This window comes from Cuculus canorus, chromosome Z (genome assembly GCF_017976375.1).
Source record: "Cuculus canorus isolate bCucCan1 chromosome Z, bCucCan1.pri, whole genome shotgun sequence".
Classification (NCBI taxonomy): Eukaryota; Metazoa; Chordata; class Aves; order Cuculiformes; family Cuculidae; genus Cuculus; species Cuculus canorus.
In genome coordinates, this window is record NC_071441.1 from 41,634,666 (window position 1) to 41,662,655 (window position 27,990).

Consider the following 27,990-nt stretch of genomic DNA (forward strand, 5'->3'; position numbering starts at 1 on the left):
ACTGACCTGTCAGTCTGACTTCAGTGCCAGGGAAGTTCATGGAGCAGGTCATCTTGAGTGCTATCACACAACACACACAGGCCCAGTCATCATGGTTTTATGAAAGGCAGGTCCTGCCAAATTAACCTGATCACCTTCTGTGAAAAGGTTGTCCTCTTAATGGTCAAGGGAAAGGTTGTAGATATAGTGCACCTGGACTTTAGTAAAGTCTTTGACACAGTTTCTCACAGTATTCTGTTTGAGGAACTGGCTGCCACTGGCCTGGAAAGGTGCACCTTCTGCTGAGTAAAAATATGGCTCAATGGCCGGGCCCAAAGGGTTGTGGTCAAAGGAGTTAAATCCAGCTGGAGGCTGGTCACAAGTGGTGTTCCCCAGGGCTCAGTGCTGGGTCCACTTCTGTTCAATATCTTTACTGATGATCTGGATGAGGGGATCGAGTGTATCCTTAGTAAGTTTACAGATGACACAAAGCTGAGTAGAAGTGTTGTTCTCCTTGAGGCTAGGGAGACTTTCTAGAGGGATCTGAAATGGCTGGATCAATAGACTGCGACCAACAGTATGAGGTTCAAGGAGGCCAAGTGCCGCATCCTGCACTTGGTACAAAAGAACCCCATGCAGTGCTGCAGGCTTGGGGAAGACTGGCTGGAAAGCTGCCTGGCAGAGAAGGACCTCAGGATGCTAGTTGACAGCCGACTGAACATGAGCCAGGGGTGTGCTGAAGTGGCCAAGAAGGCCAATGGCATCTTATTCTGTATTAGAAATAGTGCAGCCAGCAGGACCAGGGAGGTGATTCTGCCCCCGTACTCAGAACTGGTGAGGCTGCATCTCAAATACTGTGTTCAGTTCTGGGCCCCTTACTACAAAAAAGACATTGAGGTGCTGGAGCACATCCAGAGAAAGGCAACAAAGCTGAGGAAGGGGCTGGAGAACAAGTGTTACGACCATTGGGTTGTTTAGCCTAGAGAAAAGGATGCTGAGGGGAGACCTTACCACTCTCTACAACAACTACCTGAAAGGAGGCTGTAGCGAGGTGGGTGTGGGTCTCTTCTCCCAAGTTACAGGTTATAGGATGAGAGGAAATGGCTTCAACTTGCACCAGGGGAGATTCAGATTAGACATCAGGAAAAACTTCTTCACCAAAAGGGTTATCAGGCACTGGAACTGTGAGCCCAGAGAACTGGTTGAGTCACCATCCCTGGAGGTATTTAAAATAAAGGTAGATGAGGTGCTTAGGGATGTGGTTTACTAATGAACAGATACATTTAGACTTGATGACCTCAAAGGTCTTTTGCAACCAAGCGACTCTATAAAATTTGTAAAGTGCTTGAAATCTAGAGGCAAATTATATACCCAGGCTCATTATTTTGAAAAATAATTTTTGCTTCTGCTATTAGTATTTGACAAAAATGGAAGCCCATATTTAATCAATATGTTTAAGGTCAGTGAAGTTTAGAGCCCTCTTATAAGCCTGATATTAACATAAGTTTCATGCTAGCAGAAAAACTAGTCCAATTTCAAATTCTCTGGCAGTCTGAGTCAAGCACATGTGGCCATGGCATGTATGAGCAATTTCACCACTTTCATGCTAAAAGCTGTCCAGGTGGGAAGTAGAGACAGAATCGACGCATAGGGTTTTTTTTCTTGTTATGCACTAATTCAGCGACTATATCTTTGAATTAGAAATCATGAGGAAATTCTGTGTGTGACCTCTATGATCAGCAGGTCTATGTTAGTCTGTGAAGGTGCGTGCTTCCCTGACGTGGCATCCCTGAACCTTGGAAAGCAGTGCAGATTGTCATAGTTTTCCTGTTCAAAGTTTATGACATAACTCAGGGTTTTGTAAATTTGCTTTGTGGAGGACTTCTTTTTGTGGCTGTCTAGCATCAGGCAACATCAGTTCTTCTGAGAGGGAGTCTGGTTGGCATCTCTGCAGATAAATGGTATGTATTGGTCTCAGGCAGTTTCCCTAGATTTTGCATAAGCTATGAAGGAGGTTTGCATACTGTAATTAATAAGCCTGTGTTCTCACCTTCTAGACTGTAGCACACATCCTTCATATTATTCTGAGGCCACCAGGAGAAGATCATGGCATATCAAAACTGCACGCAAACTAAACCTGCATCCCTAGGAGGTAGGGAGGAGTATTCTCTGTAAGATGGGAGTTTCGTGCCAAGAAGAGAACACACTGGTGTGCAGTTGACAGTAATCAGATCAGTTGCAGTCACCCTGGAGGAGTTATGGAGTGGACCATATAAAGACCCAACTCTTTCCCTGCCAAGCTTATCTAACCTGCCTCCCTCTGCCAGCCTCTATTGTGACAGATAATTCTTTCAAATTCTCTTTCAGTGAACAGAGAAAAGGTACCAACTCTTTCTGCTCATGTAGAAATATCAAAATACTTGGGCTTACACTTAATTATATGTAAATTGTGGACAGCAGGATAAGTGCAAGGAACAAAGCCTTAATTTCAGAATTTGAACACAAACAGAAACACAGGAGGTTCCTCCTGAAAATATGTTTTTACTGTGACCATTGCTGAGCGCTGGCAGAAGTTTAACAGTGAAGTTGCAGAGTCTCCATTCTTGCAGACACTCAAAAGCCATTTGAACATGGTCCTGTGCAACAGACTCTAGGTGGTCTTGCTTGAGCAGATGTGCTGGGCCAGATGATCTTCAGAGGTCCGTTTCAACTCAAACATTCTGTGAATCTGGCTGTGATAGCACACTGATATGGCTCACTAACTGAGAATGTCTTCTGTCTGACTAGCAGGACCTCAGATCTGTCTGCACATCCCAGTGAAGAGAGATCTTTTATTTGCCATTGGAAACCACTTCCAGCTGCAAATAGAGAATCCCCATAAATAGATTTCTTTAAAGCTTTTGTTTGACACAGCACAACCAATCAAGTCCTAAGGAAGAAGGCGCAGAAAAATCAAGATTAAGCAAAGAAAAGGATGTAAACTCTTTTTTATCATGATATCTTCTGTGTCCTGCTTCCCATGTGCTGTTAAGAAAAAAGCAAGGCAGGGACGACTGGAGGGAATAACAGCTCTTGTCAGTGAATAGTAAAGCAGCAATGTCAATGCCAAGGCTGTGCAACAGGAGGACCTTCATGCAGTAGTTTCCCATAACTCACCTTATTGGAAAGCATGACACATTGCTTTTTCTCCCTAAAGAACTTACCCCTTGTGTAAGCAAAGTTGTTTTTTTTAAACAAAGCTATCTCCCACAACGTTGAAGGGTGAGATGCACTCTCCTTACAGAAGGTCCATTATGTGTAATCAGGAACAAGAAAGAACAACTCTTCTTGGTTACCAGAGTCCATCTGCGTCAGACCCTGCAGCAGACCAAATATAACTCTATCTTTGGCATTAGGTGTTGGAACCACTATGAAGAAGATCCCTCCCCAGTCTTAGAGGCACAATTGGACCAATTCCAGTCTCCTGTGTCCAGATAGGACCACAAGCCTGTTCATTTCCCACTCTTCCTCAAAGCTTAAAAGTCACAGGGTGTGACTGATGGAAATGAGAGCAACAGTGAGCTAGAAAGAGTCATGTCAGAGTCCCTTCCTGGCACAGTCATTTGTGCCTCACTGTCTAGATGACATATCAGGTACAATTTCATTTGCATCCCTGACAACACCTCGAGGCACTCCTTGGCCCTCTATGAGCAGTGCACAGGGAAAGTCAAACTCTTTCTCAGCATCCCCACTAAGCTCTTCATTCAATCAACTCCTTCCCTAGCTGAAGATGCAGAGGGAAGTTGTGTATATATTTTAAATACCCTTTGTGTGCATTACTCCATCTCCTTGCTCCTCTTGGCAGAAATTAACAAATAGCAGCAATGGCCTTTGTTTTCTTTGCGTGAGAATTCACTTCAGCAGCCTCCCTGCTCAATACAAAGTACAGTCCACCAGCATCATCTCTAGTTGGTTGTTTGAAGCCTTGAGAAGCAGCAGGCTAGGTTTAAATATGGGAAACACATCAGGATAGCAATTAGTCGGGACTGAGCTTGGTGCTTCCAAGAAAGGAGCTGGATATAAACACATCATCAACTGCAGAAAAGCAATTGATCTGACTTTGAACTTACAGCAGGAACAGCAGGTAGATATGTAGCATCCATATTACTATCCAAAGATGTCTGGGATGGCAAATGCATTTCAAGTCAACACTCACCTACATCTCCTGTGATTATTTGGTATAAAGCAAAGCTCCTCCCCCATTACGCTCCTACCAAACATGGGCACAACAATCTTAGCCAGCACAGGGCTGCTTGTATGTAAAAAATTCTCTTCCTCTCTATGCTTTGGAAATACCAGGCAGCAATTAGCTCCACTTTTTGTTTATTGGCAGTTTAATTTCTCTTGCCAGCTGAAGAATTTTATGGCAGAAAAATGCTGACACTACACGAAGTGCAAAAAAGGCAGTCATAGCAGATGAGGAACCTGCGAGTTTAGGTGGCTTATAGTCTACTTTGATTATAAGCACTCAAACCAATTGTAGGAAACACTCTGCCAGACTCATAGACTGAGAGAGACAAGATTAAACAGAGCCCTTTTTATATTGAGTCCTCTCACCCAAATGCAATGGAGTTACTTCAAAAATTGCTTGTTCACCTTTTGAGGTCGATTTCCTTGTAATACTGGAATGATTGCTTTTATTGCTGCTGATACTGACAGACGCTGAATTTCATAGTCTTGTGAATATTTCATGGAAACAGAAGCACATAGATATATTTAACTTTGCAGATTGACTGAAAATTATTTTCAGGAGGACTTAAATAGTTGGTATTCATCAGGGGTTGGAAGGTGAGGACTTCACTTGCAATATAAGCATGACCCAGATTTTCACACTAGAAATGCTAATATGTATGGCCATTGTGATATGGAAGCTGTGCTTATGGGCCAGGTGATAAGACAGAATAATGGTCTGCTACATGAAAAAGTAGAAACTAGGCAAAGGCACAGCAGTGAAAGCAGTGCCTTGCACAAAACATCTCCAGCTATAGTGTCAGTGTTATGTAGTGAACATAAAATACTTAAAACTTCAAGGAGATTACTTTCATTCAATTCACAAGTCATTACTGCAAGTATGAGGAATTCATACAGAAGAAAATCAGAGGATGAATTCCATTAATAAATTATTCTCTGTGAATTATTTATTCAGCTCAAAAAAATAGCCACGGTTTTTGCTGCAAAAGGAGAAATTTCAAAGTCATTCTACAAAAGCTGCTTACTAATTCCTTGATGAAGCCAGAACTTGTAGTGAGAGGGTATAAAGCAGAGCCTGAGCAGACTGCTTATGACACTTCAGGTGAAATGCATACTTAGGCAAGTTTTGCCATCAACTTTCCACCTCAACAGTGACCCTAGCTGTCTAACAAACAACTGGCATTCAGACATAGCAGGCAAATGTGTCAATTTTATACGTCTTTTCAAAGCCAAAGCTGACAGCTTCACATAGCTGCCTGTGCATATGTAACCTTTGTATGATGCTAATTTTGTCTGCAAAATTTACTTCTCTATTAGAGTCTGATCCTGCAGAGAAATGTGCTATGATCCCAGATAGCATTTAAATGTGTGCTTACATTTGTGCATCCAAGTCCCATTAAAGCAAAGCTTTGAAGTATCTTAGGAAAAGTAAACATAATAGGGCTTGTGGGTATTTTTTAAATCATCAAACAGGAATCATTCCAACAGACACTTTAGCTGATGTGCCACAAACACATAGTAATGATGATATACAACGTCATGTTAAAAAAAAAAATCTAAATTAAAGCATGCTATTCAGCCTTCTCTTTTCAAAACTTACTTTTACATCCTAGTCTGCTAGACTAGCATAAAAAGAATTAAGAAGAAAACCTCAAAGTTAGACATTGCTGTTACTGCAATGTTGCAAATGTTGTTGCAATTTTACTCTGAACAGTAAAGTTTTTCTTACAATGACAGACCATAAGGAGGGATTAGGCATTGTGTTGCTGGATCAGCTTAACAAGAGCACCAGTTTTTCCATTTTAAAGACAAAACATGAAAACCTAAAATCAGACTCTTAAAAACAAACATATAGAAATGAACTAATTAGAGATGAACGGATGGATGGATGGATGGATGGATGGATGGATGGATGGATAGACTCCACAGCTAGGTTCTGCTTCCACAGCATTGTTTACATGAGGAAAGATCTAGCCAACTTACCAAAGCACATAAAGTCTTCACATTTAAAATTTCCTTTAAATACTTTAGTCCTAAAGTGATGGTTGAAATATCAAGAGTGAAATAGAGTTGTGTTTTGCAGGTGTTCATTCCTTTTAACTGTACATAGACAGCAGACTTTCTCAGCAGAAATAGTGTCCTAATCTTAGCAGAACTCATAGAATCATAGAATCATACAGAATCATAGAATCATAGAATAGTTTGGTTTGGAAGGGACCCTTAAAGATCATCTAGTTCCAGTTCCCTGGCCATGGGCAAGGACACTTCCCACTAGATCAGGTGGCGCATAGCCTCATCCAACCTTGGCTTGAACACCTCCATGGATGGGGCACCCATTGCTTCTCTGGGCAACTTGTTTCAGGTGTCTCAGCACCCTAACAGTAAAAAATTTCTTCCTAATATCTAATCAAATCTCCCCTCTTTCAGCTTAAACCCATTGCCTCTCATCTTATCACTGTTCTGCCCAATAAAGAGCTCCTTCCCAGCTTTCCTTTAAGCTCCCTCTTAGTACTGGAAAGCTGCTATAAGGTCTCCCCAGCGCCTTTTCTTCTCTAGGCTGAACAATCTCAACTCTCTTAGCCTGCCCTCGTGTGGCAGATGCTCCAGCTCTTGGATCATATTCATGGCCCTTCTCTGGACTCTCTCCAACACATCCATGTCCTTCCTGTGCTGAGGACTAGAGAACTGAATGCAGTCCTCCAGGTGAGGTCTCATGAGAGCAGAGTAAAGGAGGAGAATTACCTCCCTCAACCCGCTGGTCACAATACTTCTGATGCATTCCAGGAAACGGCTGGCTTTCTGGGCAGCAAGTGCACGTTGATGGCTCACAATGAGCTTCTCATCCACCAGTACACCCAAGTCCTTGTCTTCAGGGCTACTCTCAATCCATTCTCTACCTAGCCTGCATTTGTGCTTGGAATTGTCTTCACCCGGGTGCAGGACTTTGCACTTGGCTTTGTTGAATTTTATAAGGTTAGCACAGGCCCACCGCTCAAGTCTGTCGGGGTCCTTCTGAGGACCCTTCTGTCCCATGTGCTGACCACACCACACAGCTTGGTGTAATCATCAAACATGCAGAAGGTGTCTTCAATCCCGTTGGCTGCGACAAAGATGTTAACTCTGGTCCCAATAAAAAGCCCTGAAAAATGCCACTCATCACTGATCTCCACTTGATCACTGAGCTGTTGACTACAACTCTCTGAGTGTGACCATCCAGCCAATTTCTCATCCGCAAAGTGGTCATAGAATCACAGAATCTTTTAGGTTGGAAAAGATCTTTAAGATACTTTTCAAGTTCTACTGTAAACCTAACACTGCCAAGTTAACCACTTAACTATGCCCTTAAGTGCCACATCTGCACATCTTTTAAGTACCTCAAGGAGTGGTGACACAACCACTTCCCTGGGAAGCCTGTTCCAGTGCTTGACAATCCTTTCACTGAATTAATATTTCCTAATATCTAGGCTAAATCTTCTCTGGCAAAAGGCCATTTCCTCTTGTCCTATCATTTGTTATTTGGTAGAGGAGACCAACACACATCTGTCCACAATCTACTTTAAGGTAGTTGTAGAGACCGATAAGGTCTCTTCTCAGCCTTCTTTTCTCCAAACTAAACAACCCCAGTTCCCTCAGCCACTCTTCACAAGTCTTGTGCTCCAGACCCTTCAATAACTTCGTTGTCCTCCCTTGCACACACTCCAGCAGCTTGATGTCCTTCTTGTACTGAGGGGCCCAAAACTGACCACAGGATTTAAGATATGGCCTCACCAGCGCTGAGTAAGGGGGGGACAATCACTTCCCTAGTCCTGCTGGCCACACCATTTCTGATAAAACCGAAGATGCTCTTGGCCTTCTTGGCCCCATGGGCACACTGCTGGATCATACTCAGCTGGCTATCAACCAGCATCCCCAAGCCCTTTTCCACCAGGGAACTTCCCAGCCACTCTTCCTCAAGCCTGCAACACTGCATGGGGTTGTTGTGACACAAGTGCAGGATGTGACACTTGGGCTTTTGGAATCTCATACAATTGGCCTAAGCCAATCGGTCCAGCCTATCCAGATCCCTCTGTAGAGCTTTCCTATACTTGAACAGACTGACACCTAAATTGGTGTGATCTGCAAACTTACTGAGGTTACACTCAATTCTCTCATCCAGATCATTGATAAAGACATTAAACAGAACTAGCTCTAACACTGAGTCTCAGAGGACACTGCTTGTGACTGACCACCAACTGAATTTAACTCCATTGACTACAACTCTTTGGGCCCAGGCATCCAGCCAAATTTTTACCCAATAAAGAGGATGCCATCTAAGCCAGTGGGAACTTCACCGAACTGCCACAACTTCTCAAATATGATGGATAATGGATTAGCAACTTCATCTACCAGTTCCCAGTGGATGCATCTCATAAGGTCCCATGGACTTGTGCACTCTCAGGTGCCTTACACAGTCTCACATCTGATCTCCTCTTGTAGTAAGCAGTTCTACATTCTCCCAGTCTCTCCCTTTGCCTTCTACAACTTGGGCAGCGTGGCTTGAGCCCTTGCCAGTGAAGACTTAGGGAAAAAAATGATTGAGTATCTTTGCCTTCTCCAATCCTGGGAAAACAGGTCTCCTGTTTCCTTCTGAAGAGGGCCCATTTTCTCCCTAGCCTTCATTTCAAGATCAGCATACACAGAGAGGCTTTTCCTTTCCCTTCTTCTTGTCTTTGTGGAGTCTTAAACAAGCACTTAGTTTTGGCATCTTTCTGCCTTATTCTGTATGCCACAAAATTTAGTCTCTTGCTTTGATGCATCAGATCTTGTGTTTATGGGATTATACTAGAATCTCAGCTTTTCTTTTAAATAAAATGTTTTTAAAACATTCATGAAAACACAGTCTAAGGAAGTTCAAAAGTAGAAAATAGTTACAAATAAATATTTTTCTACTGAGTCAGAAAAGTAAATTTTTGTTCCTGAGAACTAACTCACAATCTTTGAACATCTTGAGATGTGTGTCAAATGGAAGAATTGCATTTGCCCAGGGAAAATTATAAGTAGCGTCTTTAGCATGAAACACAACACAAGGTGTGTAATTGTGGTGGTCTTACCGGCCAATATGACAGATGGCAAGGATAGCAAGAAATGTGTTTGCCAGCAAGGTGTCAACAGCTTCTTGTAGTTTTTTTGATTTTTTTTTTTTTAATGTAGCTATGACTGAAAATAAAGTTGGGGTCTCCTGGTATCCCCCTGCTTGTCCTGTGCTCGTAGAGCTTGAGTAGGTGCTCAAATTTCAGTGCAGTGATTTAAAAAATTATCACCATTATGCACATATCTTCTTTTCTATAAGGATTATCAAAAATCATGTGTGTCCTCATCCCAGCATGTTAGGCATTTAAGGTCAGTGAAGAAGAGCTATTCATACAGGTCTCTGTGAAATTGCTCCCCTGTGCAGTATCATAACAACATAACAGAGTTGTTCAAGGTTCAAGGTGCCAATCAAGTATTTTACAGTAACCAAAGTCTGAAGCAGCAAAAAATACTCCACATTCTGTAGATCAGTGTAAGTCACAGTTTGCTTTACAATGAAGACGTGTGCTGTTAAGAGCACTGCTGAAAGAGCAGTTTCTCATTGCTGAGTTCACAAGAAATCTGTTTTGGTGCTATAAAAAGCAAGCGTATCATGTTGTCAGAAGTGCTGTTGACAGTAACTGTAATAACTTGTCTTCTATACATAGACAATTCTAGTTTTTAGGGCAGTCTTACAACATGTAACTGGTTTAAAAAATAATTTGCTTACTACTTATTGTATCCTTGAAAGTCTTCTCTAGAAAACACAGAGGCATTTGCTTAATGGAAGTATCTTTCATTAACTGAGCTGTCAGCTGTACTTCCAACACCAAGCTATGAATTATAACCTGATTACATGTGCCTCCAAACCAAACAAAATTGTTAAGAAAAATGCCTGCAGGGATGTAGCTGCTGCTGAAGAAAAGATTTAGCTATGACTATTCATGGTATTCTGCTGCATTGTAAACCAATTACAAAATAGAGAAAAAGAACGTAATTAAACAGGAGGGAGCAATAGGTCACATTAAAATACCATAATAAGACAGTTACAGCAGTGCAACTACAGGAACTAGCAACGTGTTAGTCATCCATAGGCATTTATGCCAGAAAGATTGAATTGCCATGGAAGATGCTGATGGTGTTTAAAAACTAAGTAAGTGCGAATCTGACAGTTTGGGTGTACCAGTGTTAGAGATATTGGTGGTCAAAAGATACACCAGGGCTGAGTCAGGCCTTACTGTTACTTACATTAGTGTCTATATGACATCATATGTTTCCTGAACAGACAATGTAATAGAATTCAGATTTAAAGAGCTGAAAAATGATCAGGACAAAAGTAAAACTGTTAGAAGAATATCCCAAAAGTCTTCTCTATTTTGATGCTAAAAGGTTGTATTTCAAGGCTGCAATAGTGGTCCTGATCACTTACAAACCAATGCAAATGAAAGTTATTTGCAGAAAATCTCTTTTCCATTTCTCTGTATTATTTTTCCATTTAATTATTTTTCCACTCCGTGAGATGCTTTAGACTCATCTTCTGAACTGGACTAATCATCAAGACAATTAAAGCATTAAACTTCTTCCCAAAAATAACACTGGACAGCTTTTGTTGCTTTAGCTCTTGGATTCCAACATATCAGGTTTGCTCACGGAAAAATCAGGAGTGTTTCTTGTTTTGTCTTTTTACCACAGACCTCCTCACCTGTATTTTTAGTAGGAACACACAAGTCAGTTTGATTTATATGCCCCTGCCAAAAGTAGACTCCTTTCTTCAAAGGTCAGCCATATGGAGCTAGTGCCCATATGATACTGCCAAAGGTGTTCATCTTTGAATGTCCCAGCAAGTTTTGCTAAAAAATCATGTCGCTCAGCAAAGAGAACTGCCAGTACCAGTAGTTCAGTTTCTTCTCCTCAAACACAAATAATACCATTCTACAGGTGCATCCCAGCACAACAGAAAAATACAGTAGCTCGCTGAGGTGTAGTAAAACAAGAGAGCTTCTCTGGGGAGATGAGGGAAGAGACGCTGGGAATGACTAGCCAACACCACTGCAGATCAAGAAGCCATTTCAATACCACAAGGCCACGTTAATTCCTGAACTCTCCAATGCTCACAATTAGAGATGGTCCTCCTTACTACTTTAGCTATCCTGACAGCACTATGATGTTTTGTCCAATATGAAGCTAAAAGTCACCTTTGAAGCTGAGAGTAAGTTCACAGGTAGTGAAGTTTACTCCTGCCACAAAGATTCATGTCATAGAATCATAGATTTACTTAGGTTGGAAAAACCTTTAACATGATTGAGTGCCACTGTGAACCTACCATTACCAAGTTCAGCACTAAACCATGTCCCTAAGTGCCACATCTACACATCTTCTAAACACCTTCAAGAATGGTTACTCCACCACTTCCAAGGGCAGCCTGTCCCAGCACCTGGCAATCCTACCAGCGATTTTTGTAATATCCATTCCAAACCACCCCGACATATCTTGGAGTCATTTCTTCTCATCCTATTACTTGTTGCTTGGTAAAAGAGATGGACATTCACCTCACTACAATCTCCTTTCAGGTAGGTGTAAAGAGAAATAAAGTTTCCCCACAGCCTCCTTTTCTCCAGGCTAAACATCTACAGTACTCTCATCTGCTTCTCACAGAGCTTGTTCTCTACACCCTTCTCACCAGCTTCATTGGTCTTCTTTGGACACACTCAAGAACCTCAATATCTTTTTTGCAGTGAGGGGCTCAAAACTGAACACGTTACTTGAGATGTGGCCTTAACTGTATATGCCAGTATATGTTCCTTACCATTATAGTCAAGCAACACTGTTAGTTCCCCTCTTGTAAATAGTAATAACTTACCTGTCTAGGAGAGTAGGGAGAAGTTGCAGTGGAGAGACATGCAATGGCATATTTTGAGTACCCAGCCAGCTGACTCTAATAGCTGGGCGACACTGCTGCTCAGTGGATTTTCTTATTTTCCCAGGCAATGCATGTCGGTTCTCCTGTGTCTTGAAAACTAACAACTTGTGACAAGTATCTGATGGGCATTTTTCATCGTAACCTATTTGCTTACATACTCCAGCATGTTTAAAAAATCCAAGTTTCCTGCTATGAATTATGAAAAAAAACCACCACTCTTTTATTAGATTTTCCTTATGACTCTATGCATGACTAAAGCCAAAGTCCCATTCTCCTTGATGAGGCACAATTTCAAATGGTCCATAGACAACTAAACACCATGAAAGTTCAAGAGGCAAAATGAATTTTAAGGGCCAGCTTGCACCTGGGGAAATGCCCTTGCAGAGACCTAATTTCAAAGCCTAATACAACCTTCTCTTCGCTTATTCATGCTCTGGTATCCACACCAATATGAGTCTGGCCAAGTACTCCATATTTCATTGGGTTTCAGAATGAATGAAAAAAGGATGACAGCATCAACAGAACAATGGAATTAAAAAATATCACTAGCTTTTTCAGCTGTGGGCAAGGCAAAAGAAGACAACAATTTGGTCTCTATAGAACCATTCATAAAGCGTGTGGAGAGAGTTTATGTCACTCAAGTGTCACAAGAAGAGATGTGAACAAAAAATATGCACCTTGATACACTGGAAACGCTAAAAGAAAATCAGGCATCACATTCCAGCAAATAAATACTCTGAAGATCTTAGGGTTTCTGCATCTTTTCTTGACATCACAGCTAGATGAGTCCTAGAGAATATGTCAAGTTGGAAAGGGCCCACAAGGATCAAGTCCAACTCCTTATTCCCCACGGGACTACCTAAAACTAAACCGTATGACTAAGAGCATAGTCCAGACACTCCTTGAACTCTTGACAATCTTGGTAATGTGACCACTTCCCTAGGGAGCCTGTTCAGCTGAGCAACCACCCTCAGTGAAAAATCTCTAACTGATGTCCAATCTGAACTTGCCTTAACACAGCCCCATTCCATTTCCTCATGTCCTATCACTGATCACCAGAGAGAGGAGATCAGGACCTCCCCCTCCGCTGCCCATCTTGAAGAAGCTGTAGACTGCAATGAAGTCACCCCTCAGCCTTCTCTTCTCCAAGATGAACTAACCAAGTGACTTCAGCCACTCCTTGTAAGTGTTGCCCTCAAAAATTTTCACCATTTTGGTTGTTCTCCTCCAGACATATTCTAGTTTCATGTTCTTCTTATACTGAGGCACCTAGAACTACACACAGTACTTGACGTGGGGCTACACCGGTGCGGTATAGAGTGGGACAATCACTTGCTTCAACTGGTTAGCTATGCTGCACTTGATGAACCCCAGGACACTGTTGGCCCTTTTGGCATCCAGGATATACTGTTGACTTATATTCATCTTGCCATCAACCTAGACCTGCAGATCTCTTTCAGCTGGGCTGCTCTCCAGTCTCTAATCCCCCAGTTTGTACATATAACCAGAATTACCCTATCTCAGGTGGAGAATCCAGCACTTGCTCTTATTAAACTTCATACAGTTGGTGATTGCTACTCTACCCAAATCTCCCTGTAAGGCCACTCTATCCTCGAGGGAGTCCACAGTTTCTCCTAGTTTAGTATCATGGGCAAACATCCTTAATGTACATTTGATTCCTGTGTCCAGGTGGTTTATAAAGACTTTAAAGAATACTGGCCGTAAATTTGACCCTGGGTAGCCCCACAAGTGGCTGGCCACCAGCCTGATATGACCCCATTTACTATAATTCTTTGAGCCTGACTCATCCGCCAATTGTTCACCCAAGGTATTATGTGTTTGACTAGCTGTATGCTGGACGTTTTGTCCAGACAGATAATGTGAGAGACAATATCAGAAGCTTTGCTAAAAGTCGAAACCCCCACACCTACTAGCTTCCTTTGCTCAACTAGATGAGTAAACTTGTCATAAAAAGAAAATTGTTATTGAAGCAGGACTTTCCCCTCAGGAACCCATGCTGGCTTTGACCAATGACTGCATCATCTATCAACCATTTTTTGGTAACTCCCAGAATAACCTTCTCCACAATTTTATCAACCACTGAGGTGAGATTGATAGACATTGGATTACCTGAGTGTTCTTCCTTTCTCTTCTTGAAAACCAGACAACCTTTGCTAGCTTCCAGTTGACTGGGACCTTTTCAGACTCTCAAGATGATTGAAAAACAATGGAGAGAGATCCTGCAATGAGTACCCTGGGATAGCGAAGGTTCAGGCTGGATATCAGGAAAAAATTTTTCACATAAGGGGTCATTGGGCACTGGAAGAGGCTGCTCAGGGATGTGGATGAGTCACCTTCTCTGGAGGTATTTAAGGGATGAGTGGATGAGGTGCTGAGGGGCATGGTTTAGGGATTGTTAGGAAAGGTTGGACTCAATGATCCAGTGGGTTCTTTCCAACCTAGTGATTCTATGATTCCATGATTAATCCCATGAAGCCCCATTTATTTATGCACATCTGAAATTCTTGAACAAGTTCAGAAACAGCAAGGAGATTCTTATTTCCCCAGTCATGATCTTCTAACACAGGCCTCCAGTGCTGCCAGGGTCTACTATGATAGGTTTCAAAGACAGAAGCAAAAAAGGCATTAAACAGCTTTGCTTTGTTGATGTCACTATTTGTGAGGTAACTGACCTCATCAACAAAAGGCCCAATATAATCTCTGATCCTCCTTTTGCTGTTAACATATTTTAAAAACAAGGTCTTTTTGTTGTCCTACATGGTGCTGGTCATCTTGAACTCTAGTTGAGCTTTGGACACAAGAATTTTCTTCCTACAGGGCAAACAGTATTTAGTCTGAAGGCCTGCACAGACAAGCTCTAGCTCTTGTCCCAGAGATCTCAGGGTACGTAGGAATTGTGCAAGAATCAGGGAGTGTAAGAAGTCTTACTTTTAAACCTTCAAGTTATATCTTCCTCTAATAGATAACGATTATATCATCTTCAGCTTATTATAGGGATAGCAGTCTGAAACACTTTTGCAACCCTTGTTTCCAGCCCTTCAGTTGGATTCGTCACTCTTCTCTGAAAGAGCTCCTATTGTCTAATTTTCTAGTGTGGACACAAAACCTAGTCATGTGAAAGATGAAACTCCGTGAAAATTATAGATAAAAAGCCCCAAGATATCAGCAGAGTCTCAAAAGAATGTTTTTGTTCCTGTACCACATCAGGCTATAGTCCTGTCAGTGTGCAGAACTTGTGACTTCCTTCCATAGATGATGTTTGCAGACTACTCCAAAACCTACTCTCCTATCAAAGTGTATAGTCCTTGTTTCAAAAGACGTGACAGAAACCCGGCCATATAAAATGCATATTGTTTAGTTAAATTCAACTTACCCAGAGATCAATTCCACACTATACCAATAATCTCTTCCTATCCTTAATAGTCTGCAATTTTTTACAGTTACTTCCAGATAAGTATTTCAGAATATCAAGCCAATAAACAGCTACTGCCTGACTCTACGAAACATATTGATTCTAAAATACTTTCATCTCAAATATGCTGTTTCACAGCATTTAGTTTGTAGAGACTGCATGAGTACAAATGTAAAACTAATACTATTAACCTTCAAACCCAAACAGATTCTCATCATCTCCCGTATGATCTTTGTGTGAAAACTGCCTTGGATACACTTTGGCAAATTTGTTCTCAATTTGAAACTAAATGGTAAAAGATTTTTAAATGTAAGCAGACTAATGCACCTCTTTGTGCAAATGTGACTTAAGCTAACACATATGACACAGGCATATTACGAAGGGCCATGATTCCTGGCTGCACCAAAAAAAGTGTGAGCAGGTGATTCTGCCCCTCTGCTCTGCTCTCATGAGACCTCAACTGGAAGACTGTGTTGAGTTCTGAAGTCCTAGGGAAAGGAAGGATATTGATCTGTTGGAGTGAGTCCAGAGGAGAGCCATGAAGATGATCAAAGAGCTGGAGCACTTCACCTTTGAGTACTGGCAATTGGGCTTGTTCAGCCTAGAGAAGAGATGGCTCTGGGGAGACATCATAACAGCCTTCCAGTACTTAAAGAGGTAGTACAGGAAAGCTGGGGAGAGGCTCTTTATCAGTGAGTGCAGTGACAGGATGAGAAGTAATGGGTTTAAGTTAGGGATCTGAACAGGCTGGACTGCTGGGCCGAGACCAATGGGATGAGGTTTAACAAGGCCAAATGCCGGGTCCTGCACTTGGGGCACAACAACCCTATGCAGCGCTACAGACTGGGGCAAGAATGGCTGGAGAGCTGCACAGAAGAGAAGGACCTGGGGGTGCTGGTTGACAGCCGACTGAACATGAGCCAGCAGTGTGCCCAGGTGGCCAAGAAGGCCAAAGGCATCTTGGCTTATATCAGAAATGGGGTCACCAGCAGGTCCAGGGAGGTTATTCTCCCTCTGTACTCAGCACTGGTGAGACCGCACCTTGAATACTGTGTTCAGTTCTGGACCCCTCACCACAAGAAGGATGTTGAGGCTCTGGAGCGTGTCCAGAGAAGAGCAACAAAGCTGGTGAGGGGACTGGAGAACAAGTCTTATGAGGAGCGGCTGAGAGAGCTGGGGTTGTTTAGCCTGGAGAAGAGGAGGCTGAGGGGAGACCTTATTACTCTCTACAACTACCTGAAAGGAGGTTGTGGAGAGGAGGGAGCTGGCCTCTTCTCCCGAGTGACAGGGGACAGGACTAGAGGGAATGGCCTGAAGCTCCGTCAGGGGAGGTTCAGGTTGGATATCAGAAAAAAATTCTTCACAGTAAGAGTCATTGGGTACTGGAACAGGCTGCCCAGGGAGGTGGTCGAGTCGCCTTCCCTGGAGGTGTTTAAGGAACGGGTGGATGAAGTACTTAGGGATATGGTTTAGGGAGTGTTAGGAATGGTTGGACTCGATGATCCAATGGGTCCTTTCCAACCTTGTGATTCTGTGATTCTGTGTAAGTTGAAAGAGGGGAGATTTAGATTAGATATTAGGAAGATATTTTTACTCCGAGGTTGCTGACACACCGCAACAAGTTGCTGAGAGAAGCTGAGGATGCCCATCCCTAGAGGTGTTCAAGGCCAGGTTGGATGAGGCTTTGAGCAACCTGATCTAGTGGAAGGTGTCCCTGCCTACGGCAGAGGGCTTGGAACTAGATGATCTTTAAGGTTCCTTCCAACCCAAACCATTCTAGGATTCTTCAATTCAAATTTTATTGTATAACAATGCTAGCATTGTGTAAGTGCTCCCCACTCCAAATTCACCCACAAATATGACCTTATTGGGAGCAGTGAGTGAAGTGAAAATGACAAGTAAACACACACATCTCCACCACCGAAACCACTTCAAAAAAGCACTGACCAAAAAAAAAGCCTGTCCCCTTTTAGGGATGCTGTGGGCTTCAGTTTACTGAAGTAAAAGGCCTTTCTGACCTACACTTGAGGACAGAAATGCTACATACTACACTAAAGCAGGTGCTATCTGCAAGGGAAAAATAACAAACTAAGACATTTAATCCTTCTGAAGAAAAAGACCAAAACTATAGATTCATATAACAAAAGAATGTAGAACACATTTCAGGAAGATGGACCTAAAATCAAATTGAAAATTGCAGCCTGGAAAAAACAAGCAAACAAAAATTGCAATATCGAACTTGAGTTACAGATAAGCTGTCCCATATATAAAGAGAAATTAAGCTCCCCCAAAATCTCCCTACATGGTACCTATACCAGTTATAAATCAATATTATTCTTCCGCATAAACAAAGGCTCTAGATCTGTTTCTTCTACTCTGCACCTGTATGTCATTGTTTCAGGAAATGTGTCGTGTTTGATAAAACTGGTACCGTTTGCAGATGTTTTGCCAGTGTTAAATAACAAGAGGCATCTAAAATCATTTTCATGCAATTTTCTGCATAGTTGCCTGTACATTACATGGATTGCTGTTGTTATCTCCTAATCAGGTTAGTAAACATTATATGACATTATTTGGAAAAATATAATGCTGAAAATTTTGCAATAAATATTCTAAATAAAATGTTGTTGAAAACTTCAGTGTTTTGTTTTGGAAAAAAACATGAAACAAATCTGAAAAGAAGTACACCTCTAAATATGGGAACATGATTCTGTCTGTTAGACTCATGCTGAGAAAAACAGAAATGACTAGTAATGGAGACACATCATTATTTGAAAGTCCATCTGCCACTAGACACTATGGCAGATTGATATGTTGAGACAAATTGTAAAGATGAAAACCTTTAAGTAGAAAGGCAAAAGGTGATCACACATTGGGCCATGGTCAGGAGAGCCTTCGTAGTGTTCAGGGTAATGTCTAAAAGTTAGATAGATGAATTTCAAAGGGATTTATGAAATCAATACCACAATATAGCAGTCAATAGTTATTCTGTATTATTTACCCAGATATTGAAATTCTTGAGAGATGCAGAAACAGCAAATGCCTCTGAAAAATGAAGTTCAAGAAAATGTATTGGATTTTTATCAGTGTCTTGTTTCTTTTATGGGTATCTACAAGAAGTAACTACCTTATAATATCAGTTTAAGAAACAATGTCAACTCTGAGGTATGGAATAAACAACTTCTGAACTACCAGAAAGGGTGAGATTAGAAGATGACACCACATGTTTTATCTGACAAGTATCCTGGAACCCAAAGCTGGGAAAGCACATCCGTTAAAACAGCATTAAAAGATGAATGTAGCTTTCTATATATATTTGAATGTCAGAGTCAGTGGATACAATCGGAAGCACTAGTGTTCAAAATCACTACTGCATATCACTAGTTGGAGGAAAAGTATCAATCCTGCCTGCATCTGCAAAAATTTTATTCATCATTCCATGTCTGGACAACGATTTCATAAGCAAGTACAAAACTGGCCTCCTAAAACAGGAATTATACATGAGAAAAGGTCAGAATTGAAAATGAAAAGCATGGCTATTTACAGTTAAAAATCAGAAGAAAGTTTAAATTTAGTTTGCATTTCAAAACAGACTACGTCTATTCCCCTTGGCTTCCTTGCTATTCATCTTCTGAAGTGTCTGTGAGTACAATCCTAACTGAACGTCTCTCTTGACCTTCATAACTTGTCAATAAAGTAAGACATTTTCACAGACATAGCAGAACATCCTGTCCTGCCAAAAGAAAATCCCAAATAAATTAAAGGATTGAAATTCTGGCTCCAAGCCACAGACAAAATCCTCATTTACCACAATTGGACAAAAACTCACTCCAGTTAAACGGGATACTCAACTGCACAGCATCCATCAAGCTGCTGCAAATTTTTTCTACATATCAGGAGGAAAGAAGTGTTAAGATACCCTTCTAGGTTTTACGTGGTTTCTGGTATACAGAAACTGAAGGTATACACCCAGTTTCTGAGGGTGGGGAGGATGTGGTTCGTATTTCCTATAAAGTCCTCCATGACACAGCAAGTCTTGCTGAAGAAAAGAGCATATCACTTGTCCAATACCAGCTACTCACCAAAAACCTACATAAATCATCCAATGCAATGTAGCAAAAATTACCTGAAAGTCAAGTTGTTCATCATAATTTTATGCTACACAGCCAGAGAACCTGCAGACTATCCCTGCGTTTTATTCCTTTAGCAAAAACAAAGTGGACTTTCAAAGACACCTAAGAATCACTCACCCTATTTCTCACGCAACTTCTTGACAGGAAACAGGACAAACTATAAAGCTCCAAATGCCCAAATACCCATTCAGCAATTTTGATGTTCCCAGCAAAAACTGTTTGAAACAATACCTAGATAAGCTACTGTTTTCTTCTACATTGTTCTATACTGTTCTATCTTTGTTCTCAAATGTTGATAGTTTTGCTAAGATTTATGCCTAAATTCAGCCCCAGAATCTTTAGAGATGTGTGTTTACCAGATCGATAGCAGTGCCTTAATCTTCATCAAAAGATGAAATCACTTCTTGGAAGGGTATTACTTTTCTTACCTAACTGGGTTTTAAAAAAAATACTAATCACCTTAAAGTTTAAAACTTCTGTCTTGTCAAAAAATCTTCTCTGCATGTGGAAAATACTTAAATAAACTTTATTGTGTTCTGTTTTGTTTTAAATTCAAACTGTATAATAAAGGAATTCTAAAAAAAGGTTTGATTGCCAACTATAGCACTTTCACGAGTTACTTATTTCCACCGTAATCTTCAGCTCACTCTTAATAGGAAGGTATCACATCTCTACTAAGGGAAAAATGCATTTCATTAATGTTCTGTCTTATATTTATTACTATATTAAAGCATGACTACTTTTTAGAAGGATACATAGTGGAAGTATGTATGAAGAGGGAAAAAATATCTGGTTTAAAAGTGAATGTAAAAGTGTTACCTATTAGAGCATGCACACATACTGAAACTTTCAGCTATGCAATTTACCAGGTGGCAAGGGAGAAATACCATTTCAGAATGTTCACTGAAATATCCCAAAGTGCCAAATCACTTTCCAATGCAGTTTAGGCTGAACTACAACAAGAGCTTCAGGGGCTGTTCCCATGTCAGTGAAAGTCAATGCAAGTTTTACCACTGACTTCAGTACAGAAACACACTCTAACGTAAATCAGAACTTTGCATTCTTCCAAAAACCATTCAGATAGCTGATTTTGGCCAAAATGTTTAGGATCGACTTGCTCATGGTGCTTTAGGTTTCTGACACAACGCAGAATAGAAAACATCCGTTAAAACCTCCTTAACCAGATGTAGAGTTCAAAAAACACTTCTGTAAAAAGCAAAATAAAGAGCCGGAGCTCTCTCTGATTGAATTTAAATTTGTATGACCTGCAGTGGGCCATTGGCAACAACTAGCTGTCACAAATAAACAGATGACTAGTGCTCATAAACTTCTGCTCTCAGCCAGTGATGTGCTGAGACTGGATTCTGCTGGCAGTCCCCAAGAGCCCTGACTCTGCCAGTTGAAGCAGCTGTGGCAAAGCTTTTGATTTCAGCACCACAGATCAAACAACGGCTCTGCAGCCTTAATCTCCACTGTCTCCAGAAAAGCATTTGTTGAAAACTAGCAATAATGTGGTACCAGTATTTTTTCTGCTGTTGATGGGAGAAAAAAAAACTCATCAGTACATCATGTAACAATGCCCATTCGACAGCACAATTCTTCTCTACACTGATTTCTGTCCCTCAACTCAAAAATATTGGCTAAAGGCAGCAGTAATGCCAAAAAAGGCCCAAGTACACATGCTTCACTGTCATATACAAAATGGAAGAAGCCACTTGTTTCTAGGATGAAGGAAGCAAGATGTACTAGTAAGATGTACTGCAGGAACCACAAAGTTTGTTTTGTACCAATCATTTCCTCCCAGAATATGCAGTATTGGGTTCTTGAGAACCAGTGCTTGAGAACAGCTGGTCATAAAACTCTGAGTTTAAAAATAACTCATGAACAAAATCACCGTAAATATAAATGTTGTTTTTGAAAACAATACTGAAAAATTCTAACCTTCGGCTTATTCTGTGAAAATGTGTTTGATGCCAGATGATATTCACAGATGGATAGAATAATTTTTTTTCTCTCTCTGAGGTTGGTATGTTTCCTAAGGTATACTATCCATCAGCAAACTGATGAACTGGCAAACATGAAAGCAGAGAAAAAAGAAGAATGCAGTCACCGTATATGTAGCTCGCCCTCACAAGAAGACTGAATGTTACAGACAGCTGTACCAAAACCATTTGAGTTTCTATTCACCTGTTACGAATCAGATTCCCTCCTTCTGCTCGGCTCCAAATGCTCTTTCACACAATGAAAGTGCAAACACGTATGTACAGATAACTGCTAAAAAACTGACAACTGTTCCTGTCAGAAAGCAGGTGGATTATAAATTAATTTTGACTGTTGCTGTGGAAGATTTGATAGCATGATGAAAAAAAGATGCAGTACTAGATAAAGACTTTGAATATTCCTTTTTAAATATTCCTATTTAAACCTCTATGTTTCAAAAATCAATATTAGTAAAATATTTTCATAAAGTTATAGAAAATATATGAAGCGATTTATGCTGAAAATTTCAGGTTTTTATTTCATCAGGAATATAGCATGGCTAAATGCCTGAGAGGCGCAGTGTATGCAGAAAATCAGACACATCTTTGCTAGGGTTCCCTGAAGTGTCTTGCTTCCTTCCTGCAAGTAAAAAAATCCCTTTGAAACACAGAGATATCATAGCACCCCACAGATGCAATTCTTCCAAAATTCCTTCTGACTCACCTGCTGGTGATCTCCTGCATAAACATGCATGATGTGGGGCTGACAGCTCGCACAGTTTCAACTTTCCCTTTGATTTCCCCAGAGCGTGCATACACTTTTCAAGATAGCACATGAAAGTTTTTCTCAGTCATAAATTTCTGCTTGGAGACCTTAGCTTGCATGCTGGTTTTGGAGCAATTTTTGGTATCAGTCTCTACACTTTTTCAATAGCTACAGGACCATCACACACACAGTTAGCCACAAAGCAGTGAGATTTTCTGTCTGCCCTCCAGAACACATCGGTATACTTAGCTAACAGTCTCATTTCGAATCTAAAACGTTGGTTTGTCATAATAGACTTAAGTATTTATAGTTGAGTATTTATAGTTTTAGTTAAAACCTGGTGAAGACATATATCATGCAAGCATGCTTAAAATGTTCTTTAGTGAGCTGATGCCTAACGTGCTAAATTAAGCACAGAGCTTCAGGGAAAATGCTGGAGACTCTTTGTCTATACAGCAACAGATTTGTCTTCCATATTGAGCTCTATCGATAAACTGATATACCAGTGTACTGAACTATTTTAAGAATGAAAGTGCTGGTATACATGACTCACACTTTATTAAGGTAATGACCATGATTCATTCTGTTTAGATACACATCTCATTGCTGAAGATGATCTTGGCATGAGAGTAACACTATACCTATGCTGTTCCAGAGCATTACACAATCACAGAAGAGATATCTATTTGTAGACAAACGAAATGTGTGCAATCAAATAAATTACAACTTCTATCAGAATGCAATCAAAACACATTACTAATAAGCACTACATTGCAACCCTTGCACAAATCATAGATATGCACATGCCTACATATGTAAATGAAGGGAATGTTTTCCAGGTTGTCTGAAAATAATTATTTAATCTATGTTTCTTGATTTTCTTCCCCCTGCAAAGACTTAAATCATCATTTCACATTTAGATGTATTATGAATTGCATCTTGCAAAGCAGATATTCTGATGTGACTAATAACCATACCATTCTGAAAGAAAGCTATGTGTACTTGTAACTTGCTGCTGCTGGCAACACACACGGAAGTATCTAGGTAGTAAGACTGGCACATGAGAAGTAGAGGCAAGTTCTGCTCATCTTTCTTACACAAGCCAATCAAAACACTGAAAACGGAAGAGTGTATGTGCCAGGAGAAGGAAAGATCACCCTTGTCACTTTTAGCATGCAAATTGAAACACTAGTTAGTTTGGGGGAGGGGGGGAGAATCTGGGGTGAGAAATCACATCCTCCTGTTCATGCAATGTCCTCATCACAGAACAGACTCTACTGACAGGAGAGGCAGTATCAAGACTCCCACCTGCTTCAAGGGCACAGCATTAGACCCTAGGCAAGCAGGAAAGGCAAGCACTGCACTTTGAAGGAGCCCTTTGGCACCACAAAAATTTGGCTGTCAGGATGAGTCTTTCTGCCCTAAAAAAGAACGACTGATAGGCAGACTGGGAAGGCTGCAAAATCCAGCGTGAAGAAGCCAGGTAGAAACACTAGTCTCTGACTTGGCAGACAGAGTTAGTGGCATGCAGCTAAATCTCTGCAAGCAGAAGGAAAAAAGAGAAAGCCCTCACAATTCAAGCAGCTGTTGAGGCAGTAACACAAACTAAATCCCAAAAGGGTCTCTCACACAAGATGCTCAATCAGAGTCAATGTCCTGACATCCAGTAGTAGGCATATCTCAACAAAAAGTACTATCCAGGAAACACAAAGAAATAACTTTAGAGATTCCTAATAGGGGTGGATTGCTTTCAGATTACAAAACCAGAACCATCTTGTAAACATAGACAATAGCAAAGCATTCTGAAGAGACATCAGTCGTGTCTCCACACTGCCTATGCCTGCTTTACATGTACAACTTTCATGTAAATATATATATTGAACACAAACACACAAATAAAATCTGTTCCTGCTTATATTATGCTCTAAACATAGTATTTATACAGCTTTAAATATGTATATGTGAGACTGAAAGAGAAATACATTCAGTCTGTATAGCTTTAATCCAACAAAGTATGCAGAGCAAACAAAGTTTTATACTTATTTAAAGTATTTCTAGATAGTGGCACATCTTTTCTTTTAAACGGATACATTAATCATTCTTAGCTAGCCTCAAACTGATGTTTATAGACAATACCATTTAAAATGAAGTATTAATGTTTATTTTCAGCAGCGTGGGGAAAAGCTACAAAACATAAGTATGAAGGAGAGTAAAGTATTTTAGGGAAGTTTCAAGTTTCCTCCTTCCCCTGGATTTCAGCACAGTTGTGAAATGACAGTGAATTCATGTTGCTATTCAATGACTGAGCTGACAACATGTTTAAAGTTTAGAATAAACTTTCTTATTCCTTCGCCATTCCCCGATAAGAAATACACATATGTCAGGAAGAAATGTGACTCCTTAACGGGGCTGCTAACCAATTCAAAATAATTTAGCACAGAAGTAAAGGGACTGGATTACTACAGAGGAGGCCCTAGAACATCCCCTAGAACTACCTGTGTGTAAGCTACCGAATAAAGACAAAAATAGACTCTCCAGTGCAGAGAAACAGCAAGTCAACTATTTTTAAATCGGATCTTCAAATGCATTTTTATGTTGCTTACATTTAGGAGCAATCCGTTAAGCATCTACAGGCAGTTTGACTTAATGAATAAGCATGAAAAATACCTTTCACATGTTCTGCATATAGCATGTATATTATATAACAATGAAATTTAATTTCTCATTAGAGTAAATGGGTTTTAGACACACTGGTGAGTACATTTAAACAATTTCTTTTTTAGTACAAACATATTTAGTCAAAATAAATTTGTGCCTACATAAATACAATTAAACTATTACCAGTCACACGATATTGCTTTGTGGCAATCTCAAGAAATCAAAACACAGTTAAAAAAAGTATCTGTATGTGGTCAACTCACACAACACACACAGAGTCTTGCCAACTGGCTCATATAATCAATTGTTTAAGGAAACAGCCATCTATAAAACCAGCATCCATGACTGCAAAGCTGGCCCATTCGAATACACTGGGTGCTTAACTTCCATCTATTATAACCACCGCTTGAAGACAGTAAAACACATTGCCAGAAGGGATGGAGTACATGTAATATGAACATTTGACCTGCACTGCAAGCATATTTGAACAAGTGTTTGGCTTTTTCTTATATCAGAGCCCAGCTGTGTGTCAGTGCTTTTCTGGCCCTTCTGCAGCTGCAGTGTGGGATACGTTTTACAGTTCTGCAGAATTCATGGGAGGACACAGAGGTCTAACATGAGCAACAAGTAGCCTTAGACTGCATGTCCCACTTTTTATCTTCTAAACAGCAATGAGGAAAACCAGCACAATGCCAAGAGATTATCGCTCTTGAGGCTTTGTCTCCCAGTCAATCTGCTTGTATGTGTTTGTACATAGATGTTGTATGTTTCTTCCCATTAGTCACATGCACAGTCCAGCATGGAAGTCCCTAGGATTATTTGCATGACTAATCATGCCAGCAAAGCACCTACAGACCTAGGTCTTGATGAATGACATCTCTGCCTTCAAAACAGTAGAGGAAATTTATGTCTATAGTAAAAATCTGTTTAAAGCCAGAAGAAGCACTTTGGAGAACAGAGAAAAAAAAAAAAAAGGAAGGAAAAGGTTTGAATGTGAGGCATGTCATGACTTTCTTGAATTGGTTTTTTTTTCTCTACCACAGTCTTAAGAGAAGCAACTGAAGCAATCAACACCTCAGTAGGCATAGCAGCAGCAGTTTCTTAAAAATAAACTCAAGTAAAATGGCCTATGCTCATCTCAGAAACAAATTAATAAATTGGTCTAATATACAGAAAAGCAGAGGCCAAAGTCAGCAAACATGAGATATATTACAAGCTGGAACATACTAGCAAGTGAAATACAAATCCCACTAAAACATAAAGAGGTTTGGGTAGGCATTGAATGGAGAGCAGATTTTACTAGTGTGACTCCTCTGAAACCAAGATTTTAATGAAGCCCCATCTAGGCAGATGAATGCCCATGTCAGCCTTCACTCTGCCAGCTATCAGCCTTCTGTTTAGAAACACTCTTTTGGAGATTCTGTGCAGCTGAGGAACCATCCTTGCCCAAGAGCAACCTGTCTGATTATACAATATCCTCATGACCACACAGTGTAACTCCTGTCAGCCTTTTCCTGGTAATATCTAGGAGCTAGGACCTGTGGATAACCAAACACAAAAGCATGGCTTCCTCGTACCTGCACACACACAGAGCAGCTCAGAGAAAGGATCTTTTTCTGAAGATTAAATAATGAACACAGAACATGACACCAAAACTGCAACAGTGTAGTTCATTATTTATGTAAATTAATATCATTTGTTTTAAGAAAGGCTGCAGAATAATGAAAGAGGAGTGTGTTCAGCTGCTGTAGGAAAAAGAAGCTGAACACTGGCTGCAAGAAAGAAAGGCTTGAAAAGAAGCATGTAATTACCACTTCTTTTATATTCAGAGAAGTTTCCGCTATAAGAAATGGATTTACTCCTAGGAATAAGGAGGCATTATTCCTCAGCAATTAGCATTATTCACAATGTGATTCAACACTAAGAAAATGTAAGAATAACACAGCTATGCTTCAGCTGGCCTCAAATTCATTTAAGCTATCACACAGCAAAACCAGAGATTCTGTTTTCATTTGCAAAACCGCAGGGTGCCACAGAGCTACTTTATGTTGTCTGTTGCAAGCAGATGTTGAACAGATATTGCCTAGAAATGCAAACCGGAAATTTTAGCCAGTTCTGAACGGCTACCCCGAGTTCTGTTTGTGTCACCCTATGTTCTAACCGATTGCTCGGGTCTCATCTTACAGCCGCTTTCTGTGACGATCACAAACCCTGCAGGCAGACCGGATATTTTCCTCCTAAAGCCAGCCACTATCCTGCTCCCGCCGAGACAGCATCGGAGCTACACCGCACGGCAGGGGCCAGGGAGTATAACGCCCGCCGCGGATGCGCCTCGCCCGCTGCCGCGCTCAGCACCGCGGACAACGCCGCGCTCAGCACCGCGGACAGCGCCCCGCGGGGACCGGGGATCCGGCGCACACACCCACCCCGCCACCGCGGCGCCGCCGCCACTCACCGCATCCCCCACAGGGCGCCCCGCCGCCGCCGCCGCCGCCGCCGCCCGCCGCCCCCGGCGCCGCGGACGCCCTCCGCAGCGCGGCGGTGGTGGCGCCGGGCGGCCGCGGCTCCATGCGGAGGGCAGCGGCGGCGGCTCGTCTCCTCCCGGCCGCCCCGCGAAAGCCGCCGCCGCGCAGAGCCGGAGCGGGAGGGCGGGGAGCCGCGGCCGCATGGTGATGCCCGCCCGCCCCCTGCGCACGGCGCCGCCCCCCGCACCGCCCGCTTCTCCGAGCGGGGCAGCCGGAGGGGAGCCCGCAGACCATCCGGCCGGGGAACAGGGGATCGCACCCCTTCGCCAGAGACTCCGTTGTCTGCCATGCGTGTCGCGTGCCCCTTCCATAAATCGC

The 27,990-nt window shown here is 41.4% G+C and overlaps 1 protein-coding gene across 2 annotated transcripts in view; it reads right to left on the reverse strand.

Annotated features, from left to right (window-relative positions):
* Positions 1-27,700, reverse strand: part of NRG1 (neuregulin 1) — a 455,801-nt gene extending 428,101 nt beyond the window's left edge. For both annotated transcript variants that reach the window (XM_054055245.1, XM_054055246.1), the window contains exon 1: positions 27,603-27,700. In XM_054055245.1, the coding sequence (XP_053911220.1) occupies positions 27,603-27,607 (5 nt within the window). In that variant the 5' untranslated portion in view covers positions 27,608-27,700. The remainder of the gene's footprint in view (positions 1-27,602) is intronic.
* Positions 27,701-27,990: the final 290 nt, after the last annotated feature.